At 36.1% G+C, this 21184-nt stretch overlaps 2 protein-coding genes and 1 pseudogene across 2 annotated transcripts; 1 reads left to right on the forward strand and 2 right to left on the reverse strand.

Annotated features, from left to right (window-relative positions):
• Positions 1–2109: 2109 nt before the first annotated feature.
• On the forward strand, positions 2110–3989 carry LOC141566852 (histone H1.3-like). Its single transcript, XM_074311974.1, has one exon. It carries the CDS (start codon positions 2157–2159, stop codon positions 2811–2813), a length of 657 nt encoding a protein of 218 aa, XP_074168075.1. The 5' UTR covers positions 2110–2156; the 3' UTR covers positions 2814–3989.
• A 6102-nt stretch (positions 3990–10091) lies between these two features.
• On the reverse strand, positions 10092–12040 carry LOC141540756 (hereditary hemochromatosis protein homolog; annotated as a pseudogene).
• Positions 12041–15858: 3818 nt separating this feature from the next.
• On the reverse strand, positions 15859–17055 carry LOC141566858 (histone H3). The gene has a single exon (XM_074311981.1). It carries the CDS (start codon positions 17015–17017, stop codon positions 16607–16609), a length of 411 nt encoding a protein of 136 aa, XP_074168082.1. The 5' UTR covers positions 17018–17055; the 3' UTR covers positions 15859–16606.
• Positions 17056–21184: the final 4129 nt, after the last annotated feature.

The following is a 21184-nucleotide window of genomic DNA, read 5'->3' on the forward strand; positions in this document are numbered from 1 at the left end:
TAGAGCACCAGTCTTGAATTCAGGAGGACTGGAGTTCAAATCTGGTCTCAGACACTTAACAAACATTTCCTGGCTGTGTGACCCTGGGCAAGTCACTTAACCCCAGCCTCAGGAAAAAAATAAAATAAAATAAAATGTATTCCTTATTCATTTGCATCTTTTCAGAAAACTCATTCTCTGAAATTTACCCTTTCCAAATCTAGGGTGTTTCTATCTACTATCACAATCTCTAGGGAGGGTAGAAAACTTTCTCATTGGTGAGGATGAGAGAGATTAGCATTTCTTCTTGTTGATTTCTTCATTTTTTGAAGAATGAAGTTACGATTAAGGTAAGTATAAAAAGTATAACGTATATTTTAATTTATAAAAAAAGCACTTTTTTTGCTTTTTTCTTTCTTTTGCGCACACATACACACACATATATTTTGCTGATTTCAAATATCACTTCAACTTTTGTTTTACCCGCTTATTTCAATGTTTTATACTACAATATTTTTTTGCCTCGCAAAATGATAGGAATATCCACCATTATACTATATGATATTTGAGTAGAAAATGGCCAGGCAATATATCTTGTTTTATTTGAAAAAAAAAATCTATTTTTTGTTATTAAGTTTTGTTTTAGGTTTCATAAATTTGAAATTGTTCTTTCTCAGAGATATAAATTCAAAGATAATTTAGTTAGAAATATTAAGGTCCAGAACAAGGACTTTTGAAAAATCTGGTATAAATTGGGAACAGATTAGATATAGGAGATAAGAAAAAAATGATTTTTCAGGCTTAAGCATGGGCGACTGGTAGTGCCATTAAAATTACAACAACAGCAAAAACAAATAGATGTCAGAAGGAAGAGATGATTTTCAAAGGAGACTTAGTCTTAACTTTAAGATCCACATTTTGTAGCTGGTTGTTATCTTAGAAGAATACTTTCCTAAACACATAAAATAAAATTTTCTTTGCTTTTGATTATTTCCTTTTTTAAAAATATCTTTTTTTTTTTTTTTTTTTTTTACTATTCTCATTCTCTGGATACCAGTTTATCTATGGAGCATTTTTATAGCTGGAAAAGAATATTAAAAGGCTCAGAAAAGGTCTCATAACCACTAGTTCAATTCAACTCAGTTTTGTTAATTTCAACAAATATAAATTTTTTCCACTTTTTACATGGAGAACACAGTTCTCATTAGTGGCAAAGTTGAAAGTAGGTCTCTCCTCAGAGTTCAATGTACAATCAGTCATATCACTATGCTTGCCCTTCTCAGCCTTCCTTTTCTCTAGATGCTTCTCTTTCCCAAAGATCAGAATATTATTATTACTACAGCTTGCCTATTAAAAAAAAATTCCTTACCTCAAATCCACTTTATTCACAATGCTCATTGGATGAGTTGAGTATTTTTTTTTTGTCCCCAAATACACAAATCAACTAATTATGTTGATTTTTACTTTGTTAGGATCTCAGTCCTTCATAGAAAAGGGGCCCTTACAATAAAATAGCATAATTGCAAAGAAGACAAAAGTATTTGAGCCTAAATATGAAATAATTTTTTTGGTCAAATTAATCAGTACTTTTAAAAATGCAAGGTTAATAGGAACTGATGCTAATTAACAGAAAGAAACTGCCCTCTAAGCAGCCTGTGCTATTTCCTTCATCTACAGAGAAATTTTTAGCAAAACTTCAAATACAGATAATTTGTTTTTTAGATAAATTAAGAGGCCAGACACATAAAGAATCATCTCTAACGGGTCACAAGCATTATCCCTTTAACTATTTATTTTAAATTCATAATGAAAAGAGCAACTTGGGTTTCTTGACATTGAATTGTGCCCAAAGTTGCAAGTATTTTTGAGAGCTTTGGGTGTCATATTTTATATTTATTAACAGAAGAAAAAGTATGTAAAGCCTGAGAGTCCAGGGATGATTCCCTGATAAAAACTGGTCAATTTGACATACGGAATATTTTGAGTTTGGGCTTTTTTTGATGTGTAACAAACACAATTTAGAAGTCAGAACAGAGACTACAGGGCCCACAAGCGGGCTAAGCAACGCACCAATCACAGCGCAGCTCCGCCCTATATATACCGCTGGTCGAAGCCGTTCCTATTTAGTTCGCATAAATCTAGTTTCTTACTTCTACTTTTGCCCACGTTGTATAATTATGTCGGAAACTGCGCCTGCTGCTTCTGCGGAACCTGGTTCCACGATAGCCACTGCGCCACCTCCAGTACCTGCAGAGAAAGCGCCCACGAAGAAGGCCAAGAAAGGAGGGCGGCCTAAAGCTGTAGGTCCCCCGGTATCAGAGCTTATAACCAAAGCAGTGGCCGGGTCCACTGAACGAAATGGGGTGTCCCTCGCAGCTCTCAAGAAGATCCTTGCTGCCAGTGGCTATGATGTGGAGAAGAATAACAGCCGGATCAAGTTAGGTTTGAAGAGCTTGGTGAGCAAAGGCACCTTGGTGCAGACCAAAGGCACTGGTGCTTCCGGCTCCTTCAGGCTCAACAAGAAAGTGTCTCCAGGTGAAACCAAGAGCAAGGCCAAAAAGCCACCTTCGGTTAAAGCTAAGAAACCTGCTGCTAAAAAGCCTAAGAAAGCTCCTGGGTCAGCAACTGTCAAGAGCGTGAAAACTCCAAAAAAAGCAAAGAAACCGGCAGTGGTAGGAGCCAAGAAAACAGTCAAGAGTCCCAAGACCAGTAAAGCAGCCAAGCCCAAGAAAGTAATCAAGAGTCCAGCTAAGACCAAGGCAGTGAAACCTAAGGCTAAGGTTGCTAAGTCAAAGGCTGTTAAGCCTAAGAAGGTGTTGCCCAAAAAGAAGTAAATTAGCGGTCAAATTCTTTCTAGAAACCCCCAAAGGCTCTTTTAAGAGCCACCATCAGCCATCTTACGGAGAGCTGCTTAGCACTTACTGGGAAAGAAACTTGTCTCTGAAAATGGGCTGCTAAAATCATTTTACTTGCTTGTTTTTTGGTGTGCCAAAATTTAGTAATTTGGTATTTTCTGCCTAATCGATTGGGTTGCAAGTTTTGTAGTTTGAGATTCGAATCTTTTCACCACTACAGGGGTCAAATTGCTTTTTGTTGGGTGGTGTTAGGTACTGGTAGTTAGAAGCAAATTAACTGAGTGGTGCTTGCTTAAGACAATCTTGAAGTCTATTCAACTATGATAAGCAACTTATGACAACACTTGCAGCTTATTTTTTCTAAAGTGCAAAGTTGGCAAACTGCTGATTTTAGCAATCTTGTTCCTCTAAGATTTAAAGAACTTGGAACTGATTATTCAAGACTACTTCAAAAAGCATGAGAGACTTGAAGCCAGAGTTTTTACTTAGTTACTAATTCTAGTTAGTGACAGAACTTAAATTTGTCTATTGGGTTTCTGCCTCATAGAAGACCCTGTTTGAATTTTTTTCATTGTTCTACATATACAGAACTAAGAGGAGTTAACTTTATTTTGAGAGCCCAGGATTGATGTATACTAATATTCCTAGGTTATTAAGTCAAGGAAATTCAAATTACTGAGGAAATGTGGAAAAGTTTGTGTGTTTTGGAGTGGCATTAACTTTAACTCAAGGTGAAATCAGTTATAACTGGAAGAGGGTTTTGTTTCAGTGGTACAGTCCCATTTTACAGGTTAAACTAAACCACAAATTAAATAATACTACAAATATTTTAAAAGCATGTTCTGTTTGCTAGGTACAGGGGGGGGAAGGAAGATGGGGAGTTCACTTTACTGCTTTTTAGGTAGTATACCAATTTTTAAAATTCTTCTAATCTTTTGTCTTTATTTCTGTGAAGAGTGCTTAGTTGTCACACAATTCCTTTGTGTAGGTAGATTCACACTTTTATATATTGATTTGAAATTGAATTTTTCTATCTTGTTTAGTTTTGTTGCTAATTTTCAGAAAACATAATTTACATGAGTTTATATCATCTTGCTACTTGATGGAAGATATTTGACTTAAGTTTGTAGGGTTTTTAAATAAAGTGTTACTGCATAATGTTTGTTTTCTCTATTTCATATTCTTTTAAAATGTGTTACTGTGTAGTAATTTTTAGACCTGTTAAGTAATTGTGGTAGCAACAGATAACCAGTTTACCCTGAATTTACTGGAAATGTCTTATTCTTGGTTTTAGATAGACTACTTGCCATACTAAGTAGTAAAGATGGCTTTGGCTTCCCCAAGAATTACCTGAATCAATGAAATCACAAATCTATATCCCCTTCCCCTCCTCTCATAGCAAAATGAATGTCTAAAAATGTCTATGTGCACTCAAATGTTTGTGTGTACAATATGTATAATGCGTATGTTAATATGGTCTATTTTGTTTATAGTTTTCCTAATAACCAAAACAACAATTCTTGGTATAGATCCAGTGTTTCATGGTATATAAATCTATTATGTTGTTTTATATATGATCTTTGCTATTCAATATTTTTGCACCAATAGAGATATTAGTCTTTGGCAGGGTTCTTATATTTGTATACATAATCTTATTTTGATAATGGTGTTAATGTGTTTTTATTCCTTGCAATCTTATGCATTTATTTTATGCATTTAAAAACTTGAGAAAGGAACCTTAGATTTCACCATACTACTGTCAATGGCATGACAAAAAAGTTTAAGAAATCCTGGCCTATATTTATTTTCTTCTCTGCTTTATCTCTCCCTTAAGCAGCAAAACTACATTTATTTAACGGAGTTCTGCTTTTAAATTCAACTGGTCATGGTAAGTGATTTTTCTTTGGAGAGTTTGTGGTTTGTTCAATTCTCTTTCATATGAGTTATTTAGATTATTTTTTCTTCTGGGCAATTTATATTATTGTAAATATTTATCATTTGTGTTAGTGTATAATTTGTAAATGTTTTTTGTAATATTTTTAGACCCACTTTATAATTTTAATAATCCAAAACTGGGATTAAAAAGTTTTATTATTTTAAGTATTTCTATTTTGTCTTTAGTTAGGTTTTTATTATAATATATATTTTGATATATATATTTATATATAACATATATTTTGAAATACATGCTCTTTTATGGATGAAAACAAATTCCAGGTTCATATTTACTAGTTGTATGAACCCAGGTCTTTTAAGTCATTTAACTTTCTTTTGCCTCAGTTCTTCAGTTATAAATTGGATAATTGCACCTACCTTGTGAGAATCAAATGAGATAATTTGTAAGTACTTTGTAAACTTTAAAGAGCTATATAAATTCTACGTATTATTCATATGTTCTTTATCATATCTTTATTGTGACAGCAAATTTATATAGTCTAGAGTACTTAATCTTTTTTGAATTTGTTTACAGTGAATTTTGGTAAAAATTCTTTATATAGCTGAGTAATGTGTATGATCTTCTAATCCTGTCTGCAAAGAGCTAACCATTCCACAATTCTATTCAGATTCTTAACTTTTATAAAATGTTGTAAGTTTGTTCTAGGTCTGAAAGGATGTATAAAGTTTATCTTTTATATGAGCTTTTTATCTTTCCCTCTAAAGAGGGAATAATTCTACCTTTATCCATGTGTCTTAAGACTTCAGCAGAGGGGAAGAGGATGCCTCTTTTACCCTATCTATGCTCAAAGAAAAGAAAAGAAGCATTTATTTAATGTTTATAAGCATTATGTTAAGTGCTATTATAAATATCTCATTTTTCTCTTTTTATCTTGCTAACAACCCTGCATAGTACATGATATAATTCCTATTTTATAGTTGAGGAAAATAAGGCAAACAGATTAAGTGACTTGACTAGAGTAACACAGTTAACAAGTGTCTAAATCCAAATTTGAAGTTTCCAAATTCCAGGTCCAGCACTAGTATCCACTGTGCTTCCGTTTTCCTTAGTGATATTTTGGAGTACGGCATGTCCAGTGGAAAACTTTATGCCCAAGAAAGTTAAGAACAGAAAATTCAGATGCAGAATGAAGGTAAGCTGTAGAGAGGAGCAGGTTGAAGGAATTTTCTAGCTCTTCCAAGGCTATTTCAGTAAAACCCTTTTCTTTGCCCTAAATCTGTTTTCAAGTTGACTATTGAAAATTCATCCCTCAGTAGAGGTTTGTGAGTTATGAGTGTGGTATTACAGAATCCCTTGAATTTAGTGAAGTCATTCTAGGCCTGACTTTGCCTATAAGTGAAATTTTAAGGGGTTAAATTCAAAGGGGTGCTATCAAGACTTTTTCTCTTGACATGTAATGTTCCCAAAATTATAAAATGTGATTTTTAAATGTTCTTTGGTAATTAGCTAGATAGTTAGGACTTTTATATCACAGAGTACAAGAATTTCAAAGAGGGCATATTATGGTGGTGGTGGTGGTGAGTGGGAAAGAAAAGTCTATTCAAAATGAGCTTGCTAACATGAGGAATTTCAGTGAGCAGCACCAAATCCTAAAGCTTCTTTTTTACCTGTGTTCCCCTTTGATTTTGGTCTTGGGCTTGTGTCCTATTATCAATACCCAAGAATAAAAAGAAATAGAATGAGAGCAAGTTCTATTTCTAAGATTACATATCTGGGTTCATGACATTTCTTACTCTTCTCTACTTCAACTGTATTGCACCCATTCTTTCCACTGTAGTAATTGCTTACATATGATGAGAAGTGTACAATTATTTATTGCAATTATAAGAAATTTCAGGATTCAAATTACACTTAAATCATACATTTGAGGTAAATCACAAGTATACTTTAACATTATTCAGCTTGACACAAATTAAAAATCCTTTAAAAAGTTTATAGCCCTTTCCAGGTGCTCCTCCCTGTATTCAATGTTCTTTTCTAGCTCTGCTTTTAGGTCATCAGGAGATGTGGAAGGATAGAAAACCCTAGTAATATGCATAATTAAGAAAATCCAGAATTACAGTAATTTGTTACTTTGTCTGTAAACATGATGGAGATGACTACCTCTACCAGGTAGAGAAACCAAACCAAATTAACATTTGAAGGAACAATTTTTTTCTAATTATCTATTCATTATATATAATCTTCATATTAAACATAAACAATCACAAAAAGGGAGTGCCCAGTGCAAATGACCAGTATAGGTTACCCTAACTTTTTTTGCTACTTTTGCAAAGACAAAAAATATAATTTGTCCTCAAAGAGTTTATATTTTACTTATATCTAGAAGATGTATACAGACAAGTAAATGCAAAATCATTTTAAGAGGAAGAGAATATTATCCAATTAGACAAAATTGAAAAAGGGTTTATATATGAGGTGGCATCCGAATGCTTGGAGATGTTAGAAGCCTTGCTGAAGGCAGAGAGGGGATGAGGGAGTGCATGGTAGATAGGGAGCACAACCTATGTAAAAGCACCTAGATGGCAGCTATAATCATGCTATGTACATTTACTTGGTCACTTTGACTAGAATGGAGAATGCCTGAGAGAAATTAAAAAAAAAAAACTAGAAATGATAACTGAAAAGTCATTTGTAAAAATTAATGAATCATCTCTTTTGAGACTGAATAAATTCTCCAGGGATTTACTATTTATGGCCCAATATCATAGTAATAACTTATCAAAATTTTGAAACAGACTCTGCTAATCTCTTTATCATAACTTCAAATTTTAGGTTTAACCTTAATATACTATGTGTATCTTCAGGGACTTGCCACTGAGGGGGATAATATGAAGTCTAATATTGTGCAGATGAGAGTCTGACAACCACTCAAAAGAGTCTGGTACTTTAATGTGTAGAAGGTGAAAGGATGGTGGTGATGGATGCATAGCATGGCTGTTACCTTCCAAGGCTCTTTCTACTGGGATTATAGAGGGAAATTGGCAGCTGAGAATCAGCAGAAAGTCTTGACTCATTTTTTTCGTTCAACTGGGTCAGTTTATTGAAAAGAAATGCAGCATGGGAAGAGAGTTGAGACATCTCTTACTAGTTGCAATAGCATGACCTCTCCTTGCCTTCCTCTTGAAGTCAACATTACAGTTCTCTTAAAGATGGTAGCATGGTGATTTTTTTGGGAAAAAAAAATCTGCTAGTGTGTGGTACAGTCTGATGAGAATGGAATTAAGGTAATTAGGAGATTATTGCAAATAATCTAGACACCCACTTTGGTCCCTCCCACTTCTTCCTTGCCAGTAGGACTGGAATTTGAGTTTTTAAAAAGCCCAGGAAAAATCTTGGAGCTTCAATCACTTTAACATACCATTGTATCATAAACTCCAGGTGCATTATCTCTATCCTTGCTAGGGTAATTCCCCCTCCTTTGGAGTATTGCCCCACACTTTGATGTTTCCTACTCTTGACCACCTTATTTTGACCCCTATCCTGTCAGTATTAAATTATGATCCTTTGCTGGAATTATGGTTTGTCCATCCTCTCAGTATCCTTGCCCCTCTTATTTGCCTTTGTTTCTCCTTTAAGATTGTATACTCAGGTTATATATTCTGTTTGCACACCCTAGTTACCTAAAACCCTATAGAAGTTCCCTGTCTCGGTTTATCTGTACCAAATGCTTTGGACAGGAGTCCCATCCAGTCAGCTAGTTTAAACTCCACATTAAAGATAAAAAAGCAATCTCTGCTTGCCTCAGTTTCTCTGATATCAATGCATCTGGTGGTAGCAGTGGGAATGGAGAGGAAGAATTTAAGCTTAAAGGCATTTAAAAGGAAAAATAATAGAACTAGGTGACATATTGGATAGCTGAGGTAAAGGAGAATGAGGTGTCAAAGATGACTCCAGTTAGTGAGCCCAAATAACTGAAAATATTGGTGCCGTAGAGAGAGAAAAAAAGTGTTGGTTATTTGGAATATCCATGGAAACAAGAATAAAGATATAAATTGGGCATTAGTATAAAGGTGATAATGCTATAAAAGAAAATGAACTTCTTGAGAAAGTAAACAATGAATATTATAGTAGTAGAAAACAATGGAAAAAGAACCTTGGTGCCTTGAAAAATTTATTTTGAATGGTCCCCTGGGCCTTTCAACATTTCCTGCTCCCAATCTTTGAAAGGGCAGTTAAGTGGTGTGTAGTGGAGAAAGGAGAGGGCCTGGAGTTAGGAAGAACTGAGTTCCCTAGTTTCAATATCTGTAAAATGGGGATAATAAAATATACTTCACAGGATTGTTGTGAAGATCATTCATATACCATAATTTACCCAACCATTCTCCAATTGATGGACATCCATTCATCTTCCAGTTTCTAGCCACTATGAAAAGGGCTGCCACAAACATTTTGGCACATACACGTCCCTTTCCCTTTTTTAGTATTTCCTTGGGATATAAGCCCAGTAGTAGTATGGCTGGGTCAAAGGGTATGCACATTTTGATAACTTTTGGGGCATAATTCCAGATTGCTCTCCAGAATGGTTGGATTCTTTCACAACTCCACCAGATTGTTGTGAAGATCAAATGAGATCTCTGAAAAGGGTTTAGCATACTAACTGGCAGATAGTAAGCATTATCTAATTGTTAGCTGTTATTTTTATTGTTATATAGTGGATATTCAGATCGTCAAAAAATAATTACTGATAAAATCCCTTAGAAGAATATAGTATAAATTCTGAGGTGTATGTTAAGAAAAAATAAAAAAGTGGAATTTGACATCTTTCCTTGGATTCCTTTATATGTCATAACTTCAGCTAGGATATTCTTGATCAATCTTCCTGTGGAGATAAGAAGTCTTGTAATGAGAGATAGGAAAATGAGAGTTATAGTTAATTCTTCCCTACTTCCCTACTTAGGATGTAGGAGCAAAAGTGATGCATCTTATTTAATAGCACTTCCATTGCTAAAACAATGACCAGATGATGCCGAACCATTTAAAAATCCTAAGTAAATCAATATGTCCTAGGAGCTACTATAATCAGCTAGGCAAAAACCATTCCCCTTTTTCCTACTTACTTGATATATTCTTTTTCTTCCAGATGATGACAACTGGTGGTAATGATGATGCTAACAATGATCCCAGTGGAGATCCTGGTAGTCAGGGTGACAGACAGTGGACCATGTTCTGAAACAGGATAGGGAGGTTAGGGGCCCATGATTCCACCATTCCATCTCCCCACCCTCCCAGCTCCCACCTGCATTCTTCTGGGTCCTACAGGCCAGACAAATAAACTCTTTTTTTTTTTCCCTGTAAAAGAAAAATTCCCTTTTCTGCATTATTCATTCTGGTCCATATCCCAAGTCATAATGAGGGGTTGATCTAGTTCCATGTGTTCCACTTGGCAGGTATATCTCTGTTCTTCTCCTGGGGTGATATCCACACCTGTCCAGACCTGGAAGGTTCCTTCTCCACTGAGATAGATGTCCCCAAGCTCAATTCCTTGGTTCAGTTGCTTCCCATCTCATAACCAGCTGGATGTGATGATGGTCAATTGAGGAGAAGTTGAGGGCTTGGCATTTCAGAGTGATAGTACCTTCGTGAGTGACATGTCTGGTCACTCTCACCAATGGGGACACTGAAAGTGCAATTAAAAGAAAAAGGTGAGTAGCCTCTCTCAATGCATTTCCAGGGAGATTGAAGTTTTCAGTTAATTTTATCCCAGTGACTAGTCATAGAAAGAGATTAGCTTCAAACAAATATACTAACTTTACCAATAGATTACATATGTATGTGTATGTGCACACACACATATATCTGGTGAGAGAAAGAATATGGAAGAAACTCTGTGAGCATTATACCTTTCTTATTCAGGATTTCACTTCCAGTCTCTAAATATTCTTGTAGTTACTCGAAGCAGTCTCTTTCTAGGTAAGCTCTATGTTGCTTTGCTCTGATTTTGTTCATCTCCAATTCCTTCTTTGTGGCCTGGACTTCTGGCTGAACTGCTGTCCAGTTCATTGTCACTCGATGGAAGATGAGATAGTCTTGACCATCATAGCAATACTCCCAGAAATTTCTGTTGTCTTCCATCAGGACTTCACATCCAAGGAAGACCTGTAGTATATGAGAACCTGATAACCCAGACCAGTTGTATATATATATATATATATATATATATATATACATACACACACACACAGATGAACGCGAAAAAATATGTATGTGTACATACATAACTCAGAGCTATTTGGCTAATAGGACTAGTCAGATCATGGTGCTAATTTCATTAAGCTTATAGGTTTCATTCTTAGGTCACCATCACAAAGAGACAACAGATGCCAAGGACAGATATTACATATTCATATTGAGTTGATATAAAGGGATTTCCTTGCTTCGTGACAAGGAAATATAAGTATTGATGTAATCACTACTGAAAAACTACTGTGATAACTTGGAAATAGGAAATAAAATGTCTCTGATCCAGAAATATTACAAGTCTCAGCTTTTCCTTTATTCTGTGATCTTGGACAAGTTGGTTAAGCTTTCTGGTCCTGTTTCCTTATTTATAAATTGCACTATATGTTCTTCAAGGTCCCTTCTGGCTCTAATGTTCTAACATGCTACCTCCCCATCCTGGACAATCTCTGGACTAGAGCTCTAGAGACATTCTCTTATTCTGCTGTCTTCTAATTGGTATGTAAATATATGCAAATTCACCTAAATCACTTATTATCTAACCAGCCTTAGACCATACAGACCATACTTCATATTCTGAGCATAAAGCAACCATCTCTTTTCAACATTTGCTTTGGGAACAATAATCAAATGAATAGCATCATTGCTTCTGTAAAGGGAATGGCAGTTGACTACCCAATGGTTTTATTCATGATATCTGTATCTCCCAGAACAAAACTTTCTCTGGTCACTACTCCCCTACTTATGCTCCCTAAGGGCAGGGATTGTGTCAGATTTATTTTTGCACAGGGCCTGATGCATCACAGGATTTAATAAATGCTTATTCATTCATTCATTCTATATATAGTAATTGGAAGTCCCTACTGCTGTGCCTATGTCAGAATAAGAAGGGGTATTAATTACCAAGACTACTTTGTGTTGAGAGATGTAAAATGCACTTTTCCTTATCCTCCTAGTCCCAAATCCATAAGTTCCAGTTCCAAATTCTTAGGGAGGGTAATGAAAGGAAAAGTTATGCTATTATAAAACATTTCAAATGTGTATCCTTACCTTGACTGTAATTGTCCATTATGGTCCAAAGATCAACAAAGAACATGTGATCCCATCCCTTCAGGCTTTGTGCAAGTCTCACTCAAAACTTATCTATTTCTTTCTTCTGTGTCCATGGACCCTGGGGTTTTTTGCCTTTTGGCTTTCATGATCATAGTATACAAATAAATGTCCATCCACATAGCCAAAGGCCACAAACGAAGAGAGTCATGAAAAGAAACTGAAGAGAATGAGATACTGGAAATTACAAAGACATCCAATTAAGTACTTAGCAGAGAAAGAGTGAACATAAAATAGCTCCAAATTAGCTGCTGCTCAGATCTTTTAACCAGTGGAAAATCATATGTCCTCTGTTACTAGGTGAAATCCACTGGGAACAAAGGTGGAGGCAATGACCTTTTTCTGGAACTATACATTTTAATTTGAAGATGAAGATTTAACTAAGGAAAGAAAACAGTATACCCAGAATCTCTGTTAAAACTCTTCCAAAATATTGTGTGACTTTGGATTTCTCTGGGTCTTGTTTTCCTCCACTGTAAAAACAAGGACTAGTACAAAATTGTCTGAAAAGTCTATTCTTATTCCAAATCAATGATCCTATGGTTATGTAAAGCCTCATAGATTTTCCCCCCCTCTTTTTCAGGATCAAATGAGATATGTGAAAACACTACTCAATTTAAAATTATTAGTAATAAAATTATTAGGGCAGTACTAGGAGGACAAAGTTGAGAAGAAAACAGATACTACCTACAGGATGAATCCTGTGGGGAGGTAAGGAACAGGAGGAAATGTAAATAAGGCAGGAAAGTTTAAAAGGCATTAAAACTTTTCTCCTATTTCCTATTCTATAGGGAAAAGGGTCGGTGAGAGTAGAAATAGGACCAAAACCACTTTTTCACTCTTCCCATTGACCCACCCCACTTGCTGACCACTACACTTAGACTTAAGAGATGATCTCTCCTATTGGACTACTCTTAGGAAGAGCAGAAGAGCCAGTTGAGATAGTGTCCTCATTGCAACCCTGAGCCTGCCAGGTATTTCCAAGTCACAGTAATGCCCCTTTCTTTGCTTTTCCTGTTTCTACTGGCCTCCAAATCCTACTTTGCAGGGCTTTATCTGAGAAGCCTAAGGTGTTTTATTTCAGGATAGGAGGACTTTCCTTTTCAGAATGTTCTCCATCCCATCTTTTGCTGAAATGATCGGTACACTCTACAAAGAGGATGGAATCTTTGTCCTACTCCCAAAGAAAAACACAGGAGTTGTGCTACATGAATTTTGAACTGGCTTATCTTTGTGCCCTCGCCTGTGACTCACAGTACACATCTCTAAAGGTATTGACCGGAGCCTAGAACAAGAAAAAACAAAAACTATTTACATAGCATGGATGAATGTGAATAAATGAAATTCATGGAGAGCATGAAGGTTTATTTGCAAGAAGAAGACATTTCTTAACTTCTGAAGTTTGACAAGGAAAACACAGTGGTGTAAGGCAAGAATAACGCCTTCAGGCAAAGCAAGAAAACCAGAAGGACAGGTTTGGGGGCTACAGAATTCATTCAACAAATAACCTTTATTACATGCTCTGTAGGTAATATTTTGAACATCTGTAAAATGAAGGAATTTGAACAGGTGATTTCTATATTTCATTTCAATTCCATTATTAATATTAGTGTTTAAATCTGAGAAATACTTTAAAGATTATCTATCCCTGGAATTCTTAACCTACAGTCCATGATCTGTGGACCATGGGAGCAAATTCCGGGAATTCTGTCAACTGAAATGGGGAAAAAACCAAAACAAAACTTTGGCATCTTTATTTTCACTAAATCTGATATTTCCTTTGATTTTTAATGTAATCAGCAAAACATTATACATGAGTCCATAAAACATCACAAAACTGTTAAAAATACATGACCAAAATGAAGATGAAGAACACCAATCTTAATCTAATCCCTTCATTTTATACTTGAAGAAATGGTCTCAAAGGCTGAATTTTGCCTGAGTCAAAATTGTGGGAGAGTTTCACCCCATTCACATTTAAACTATTAAGTCTGTATTTCCTGCCATCTTATTAACCCCAAATTTTTCTTTTTCCTTTTCCCCTTTCCCTCCTCCCATTTTACTTATGAGCATTATTTGCCTTAAGCAGTTCTCCCCCTTTAGAGACCCTCCCCCTTTCTTATACCTTTCCCTATTTGTTTTCCCTTCAAGTTAGCCTACTCCTTCCCTTTTTGCCTTTCCCCTCCCACTTTTCTATAAGGTGAGAAGTTTCTCAGTGAAACCAAATATATATATAATTTTTTTTTTGAGCCAAATCTGATGAGAGTAAGATTCACACAAAATTCATCACCTCAAATCCCTCAATTATAATAGGTTTTCTTTGCCTCTTCCTGAGATGTGATTTCTCTCATTGTAAACCTTCATGTTCCCTTTTTTTGTTACAATCCCCTTTTTACTTCTAGTTTCTTTTTTATAACAGTAAAATAAGATTATATGTGTATTCTCTATGTATACTTAGAAATAGTTCTCAAGATTTTTTTTTTCCTTTTTTACCTTTCTATGCTTCTCTCAAGTTCTAAATTTAGAAGTCAATTTTTTTGTTTAGCTCTGGTCTTTTCATCAAAAATAAATGGAATTCAACCGGTTTCATTGAATGTCCATCTTCTTCCCTGAAAGAAAATGTTCATTTTAGCAGGATAATTTATTCTTGGCTGTATTCCAAGTTCCTTCACCTTTCTGAATACTGAGCCAAAATTGCTACCAAAACAATTTTAATTGGGGGGGGGGGGTCAGGTGGGTCTAATCAGGATGGCCCAAAGGACAGTCTGGCTGATATAGGGCACCCTGATCCCCGTAGAGTTCTGGGAGGGAGCTAAGATATTTCAGAAATCCAATGGCATTAGACTCCAGACTGAATACTAATACTGAATACCCCATCAAGCATTCACCTAATTGAGGATTGTACCATATTATGATGGTTAGTTCCTGTCATAAGTAAAAGCTTTACATTAATATGACCAAGTATATTCTAAAATCTAGGGACCAGAACTGACTACAGCTTAAGTATAAATTTTTATGTTGAATAGTCTTGCCAGTAAATAGCTTTAATGCAGCAAATTAATAAGTGTAGTCTTCTTTCTTGACTTAAAACAGAAATCTTGAATAAAGGTGATCTAGAATCATAGAATCCTCTAGATTTACTTACAACACTTTCATTCACTTCATTTATATAGATGAAAAAACAAGACTATGAAGATCAAATAACTTTGGCCAAAGTCCCACAGGTAGCAAGAAATAGCATTTGAACCCACATCCTTTGACTCCTGATCATTGTTCTAAGTTCCCATTCCCTTATATCTAGAGATTCCATTATTAGGCATATATCTCCTTTGTCATACCCAGGAAGTCCCATATGAACCAACATACTCATAATAAACCATTTGTGGTAGCAAAGAACTAGAAACAAAGTTGAATCATGCTAATCAAATATTCAGTTATGTAGAATTCTTCATGATCACACTGTGGGTTTTCTTGGTAAAGATACTGGAGTAATTTACCATTTCCTTCTCCAGCTCATTTAACAAGATTAGGAAACTAAGGCTAACAGGATTATGTGAATTGGTCACAATAAGTATTCAAAGTAAAATTTGAACCCAAGTTTCCTGATCTCCACAACCATCATTCTACTCCGTATAACTCAGCTGTCCCATTTACTTAGGGGGACTTATGTTAAAAATCATTTTGTTAACCCTTTCAACCCTAACAACTTTAAGATCCACTTTACAAAAAAAAAAAAAAAAAAAAAAAAAAAAAAAAAAAAACAGACCAATTACTATCTACTGAGAAAGGAATTTTTAATACAAAAAATATTATACAGGACTTAGAACCGGTAAAGAACTTTTGGCTTCTAGTTCAATTTTCCGTGAGCAGTTGCAGATGAAAACTAGTTCAAAGTTAAGTAAATTAGGAACTAAGCATTTAGAATCAAGACACTGGGTACTCTTGACTCACATCTTTTCCCATTCAGTAGTAATAATTTCAGTTGAGTTTAGCCCTTGCCTAAATTTCTGACAGTAATCTTGAGTGGCAAGTCTTGTTACTTGGCTCCAATTCACCGGAACTGGGCAGACATTTAAAAACGAATTTGAAGATTGAGACTTCAAAGCAAAATAACATTATTCCCTGCTCAGGTTTTACACATAAATTTAATTCTGGCTTTGTCTGCAAACCTTTATGTAGGCAAATTTTGCATGTGTGCTTGTGTTCATATTTGTAGTGTTTTGGATTCCTTTCCTGCTCCCCCGCCCCTCCCCCCGCCGTGCTGGTGGCTAAAAGGCAAAAATTAATTTTTGAGAAAATGTTTTAGTCGCAATGCCATCGTGGAAGTGAAGAGCCTAGTAGTTGTTGCGGAAACGAATGCTAAAGCAGTTATCCCTGAACCGCTCTGTGGTAAAATTCAGAATCAGCAAGCAAACCAAATATAACGCAAAACATTTAAGCCAAAAGGCGTTACAGTTATCTAGAGAAACTATAGGTGGCTCTGAAAAGAGCCTTTAGGTACGGCTTTTCAAAGCCTGCTAATAGTTTAAGCTCTCTCCCCGCGGATGCGGCGAGCCAGCTGGATGTCCTTGGGCATGATGGTCACCCGCTTGGCGTGGATGGCGCACAGATTGGTGTCCTCGAACAGCCCCACAAGGTAGGCTTCGCTGGCCTCCTGCAGAGCCATCACGGCCGAGCTCTGAAAGCGCAAATCAGTCTTGAAATCCTGGGCGATCTCACGCACCAGCCGCTGGAAGGGCAGCTTGCGGATCAGCAGTTCAGTTGACTTTTGGTAGCGGCGGATCTCTCGCAGGGCCACGGTACCGGGCCGATAGCGGTGAGGCTTCTTTACGCCGCCAGTAGCGGGTGCACTCTTACGAGCTGCTTTTGTAGCCAGCTGTTTCCGGGGAGCTTTGCCGCCAGTAGACTTCCGAGCAGTTTGTTTAGTACGAGCCATTTCAAGGGAAATAGGAAAACCAATCCACTGAAAGAAGGAAAAGAATTTCGCTCTATTTATAGACAAGGTCCTCTTCTGATTGGGCTAGAACATTTTCAAAAAGCCCGCCTTGAGGCGGGATTGGTCCATGATCGGGTTTGCAACTGAAGGCACCAACCGTTTTCAGATTTTTGGTCCCTTTTGTTCCTTCTTTGAAAATGGTACTTTTGAAACACAAAATTCCTTTGATACTGTCATTCTAGTTGAACAAATATTTTAAATACCATTTGAAATTTAAAAACATAATTTGAATAGTGAAGCAACATTTATAGCAATGGCCGGAAGAGGAATATGGGCTCTGTGATTAGTTAAAAACTCACCATCTAGTAAACTAACCAATCAAAATACAGTATTGCAATCTCTTAATTTCCATGTTTTGACCACTTAGTGGTCATGGTCATGAATTTGACCCAACCAGAGATTAGGAAAATGTGATACTATAGTATGAATCCTAAGGAATCTAATATTTACTTGTAATTGCCGATCTCATCTCCCCCAGCCCCCCTCAATCTATTTCTATTCAATTTTTCAATCTGTTGCTAAGGCATTTTTTACTTTTGTAGCGTATCTCTCAGCTGCCCCACCTTGTCTTCCTCTGACACTATGATAGAGTAATCTGTATCATACTACCCTCTCCCTACTCCAGTCGAACCTGTATTCAGCTAAGGATTCTGATCTAGATCCCAGTTGACACCAGCAACTTCCCTCCCTCCACCTAATTGAGGAAGATCCAAGATGGATACATCAAGAATAGGTCGTTCCAGACTAATCTTACTTCCTTTTCCGAACAAGATAATGGTAATAGGTAAATCAGAAGAATATTATACTTTTCTTCAAAATTAGAAAAGCATATTTAAAACATCTTATTTCTGTTTTAGAAAAAAAGTGATCAACTATTTTGGAAATCAATTTAGAAAAAAGGTCTTTTCAGTGAATACTCCAGTTGTCAGTGGCTAGCCTCATCTTGTTGAACAAATAAGTTATTGGAAATAATTGTAATTAATTAAATTGGAACTATTCAACAGAGGGGGTCAGCTAGTTGTGCAATGGAATAGAGTACCAGCCTTTAGTCAGGCTGACTTGAGTTCATATTTGACTTTAGACACTTCCTAGCTGTGTGATTGTGTGACATTAGGCAAGTAACTTAACCCCAACTGCCTCAACATAACATGCATGCATACATATATATATTCAACAGAAGGAAGGCACTAGAATTAAGGAGATCAAGAAAGGTTTCATGTAAAAGGTGGAACTTGGAAGAAGCCAGGAGAGAGAGATGAAGGCTGAGGGCTCTTCAGATGTGAGGGACAACCAATGAAAATGCCCATATTTAGAATTTAATATCTTGTTCAAAGAATAGCACAGAGACTAATGTATTGAAGAATTTAGAAGACTAAAACACTAGGGGGAAGGGCAGGTGATGAAGGATTATGAACATCAAACAAAAATTTATATTTGATTCTGGAGATGAGAGGGAGCCATTATAATTTACCAAATTTGAGGTGGAAGTTTGACAAGGTCAGACCTATAAGCATATTTAGGTAAATCACTTTGACAGCTGAGTAGAGAATGGATTGGTGTGAGAAAAGATTTATGGCATGCAATTACCAACCAGAAGACTATTACAATTGTCCAAGCATGATGTAATGAAGGCCTATACAAAAGTAGTGGGATGTCAGAGGAGACTAAGGTGTGCATATGGAAGAACTGTTAACAAAGATAAAGTCAATAGACTTTGGCAACAGATTGGATATGGGGGTTAAAAATGGAGGATAATATTTAAATTATGAGCCAGGGTGACTGAGAGAATGATAGTTCCCTTGAGAATGGAATAATAAAAAGTTTGGAAGGAAAATCGGATTGAGGAAGAAAGATAATGAGTTCAGTTTTGAACATGCTGAGTTTAAGGTATCAATGGGATATCTAGTTTGAGATGTCAAATACATAGATGGAGATACAAGATTGAAAATTACCAGATTAGGGTTTTGAACTCAAGTCTTCTGATTTGAAATCCAAAGCTCTGAGCTTTCTTCAGAGTTTACTTGGTTATCCCAAATGGTTGGAGATAATTAGCTTCTTTAGAATTAGGATTGCTGTTTAAAAAAGGAAAGTATAGGATCAAGTCCAGGTTTAAATTTGGAAAGGTATTGGACTCTAGACATTGTTTTAGGATTAAAAAATAAATAAATAAAGTAAAACCAAACCAAAAGACAAATCAACCCCACCAAATCCTGATTTTGAGAGATCAGACTTAACTTACCACTGTACTTTGGAAGAAAGTGAACATTGGATTGAAGACCTGAAGTCCTGTTTCAATCTGAATTCCCTATAAATATAGTATATAAAAGAGAAGAAAATAGAAGACCAACAAGGCAAACTGACAACACAAACTTGCAAGAAAATATTGATACCCTCTCAGTTAATAATCAAGGTGTCAGTCTGTACTGATCCTAGAATTCTCACAAAGACACATATGTAATGTTCTGTTTCTCTCTAAATTGTAATCGTTCTCTTGGAGGCAGGTTTCTTGGGGAGCTTCTGGAGCCAGCCTTCCTTTCAGTTCAGTTCAATCACTCCTAAATGCAGCCAGGAGTTAAAACTTTTACTGTCTCTTTCCAAATATTGTCTCCTTCTTTGGGCCTAGTTAGGTTTCTTAGAGGCCTCTCTCTCTCTGGTTCCATGAGCTCTAGCAACTAGTCCTTTACCTCTGCCAGCTTCAGCCTCTCGTCCTCCCAATGTCTCCATCCAACACAAAGGTGGAAGTTGGACTCTGCCTCCTAGAGTAGGCTTGTGGGTTTCTGCCTTGTGAATCTCCCAGAAGTCAATCCTAGTTCTGAATCTCCCAGAAGTCCATGAGCAGGCTTTTCCTTTAGACTTATGAATCTCCTGGACTTGCAAATCCACTGAATCCTGTCTCTGAATCTCCTCTAGCTTCTCTGAATTTCTCCCCTTGACTCATTCTTGACTTCCAGAGAGTGGGCTTCTATATGCTCTCTAAAGGTGTGAGTCTAATGTGTGGACCAATGAATGAACTCCTTTAAAGGTGTAAACTCCTTTAAAGGTTTGAACTCCTTTAAAGGTGTGAACTAAGTGCATAAGTACCTTATAAGAATCCTAACACACATATATACACATATGTGGGGAAATGTCTCCTTACATTAAGACAATGAACAATTATGTTTTGAAATGAAGAGGAGTTCTTTCACTGAAGGCCCCCCTCACATGATCCAGCAAATGATAATCATTCCTGGGGTAGCTCTCAAAGAAATAAGGATTTTCTCATATTGCTTACCACACCCATCTCAGAGTAAGACTTGGGGAAAATCTCTAAAAGAAATGTTAGATTTGGTTCATATCTAGGTTCTCCCTCAAAAGTAATGAGATCATGAAAAAAAAAATAAATAAAAGTAATGAGATCATGTTTAGAAAATACACTTAATGTACCAAATAAGGACAGCTATTTATTTTCTCTACCACAAAACATGTTTAAAACACAAAAAATTTATATGTATACTTTGGAACCTGACACACATTATGATCTCCCTAGGAGATTTATATTTTAAACATTAATATGAAATATTTTTGAGAATTGATTGACACGTTTCATTATCAATTCAGATGTGTGCTGTTAAAGCAATTCAATGAAGGCTATCTTCTGGCAACCAATGTCCTGGTTTGGATTTTCTTAGTCCTTTCATCTGAATTATCCTCCTTATAGTGATTGTCTACTTTGAGAAGATATGATCACTTTCTGTGTGGCAACTTTGGTCCAGACCCAGGGAATTGTCAGATTCTCAATCTGATGAAGCTGTTGTCATAGCCAGGAATATCCATCTCAGGATTAATGTTTGGTCACCTATGCTCAGAAAAAGAAATGCAAAACAATTAGGGACTCAAAATTTAATCTCTGACCTAAACATATATAAGCTTTCACTATTACATGTGAGAAGCTGCCATAACTACTGATGATATCACTCCTTACTTTCTCCTGCCACAGGAAGTCTTAGGGAATATTAATGACATGCATAACAGCTAGGATGAGAAAAATGTGTGATTCCTTAAAAAAAAAAAAAAAAAAAAAAAAAAAAGATGTAGCTCTTCCTGCTCAGGGCCAATCCCATTTGGCAA

This window comes from Sminthopsis crassicaudata, chromosome 4 (assembly GCF_048593235.1).
Source record: "Sminthopsis crassicaudata isolate SCR6 chromosome 4, ASM4859323v1, whole genome shotgun sequence".
In the NCBI taxonomy this organism is placed as follows: domain Eukaryota; kingdom Metazoa; phylum Chordata; class Mammalia; order Dasyuromorphia; family Dasyuridae; genus Sminthopsis; species Sminthopsis crassicaudata.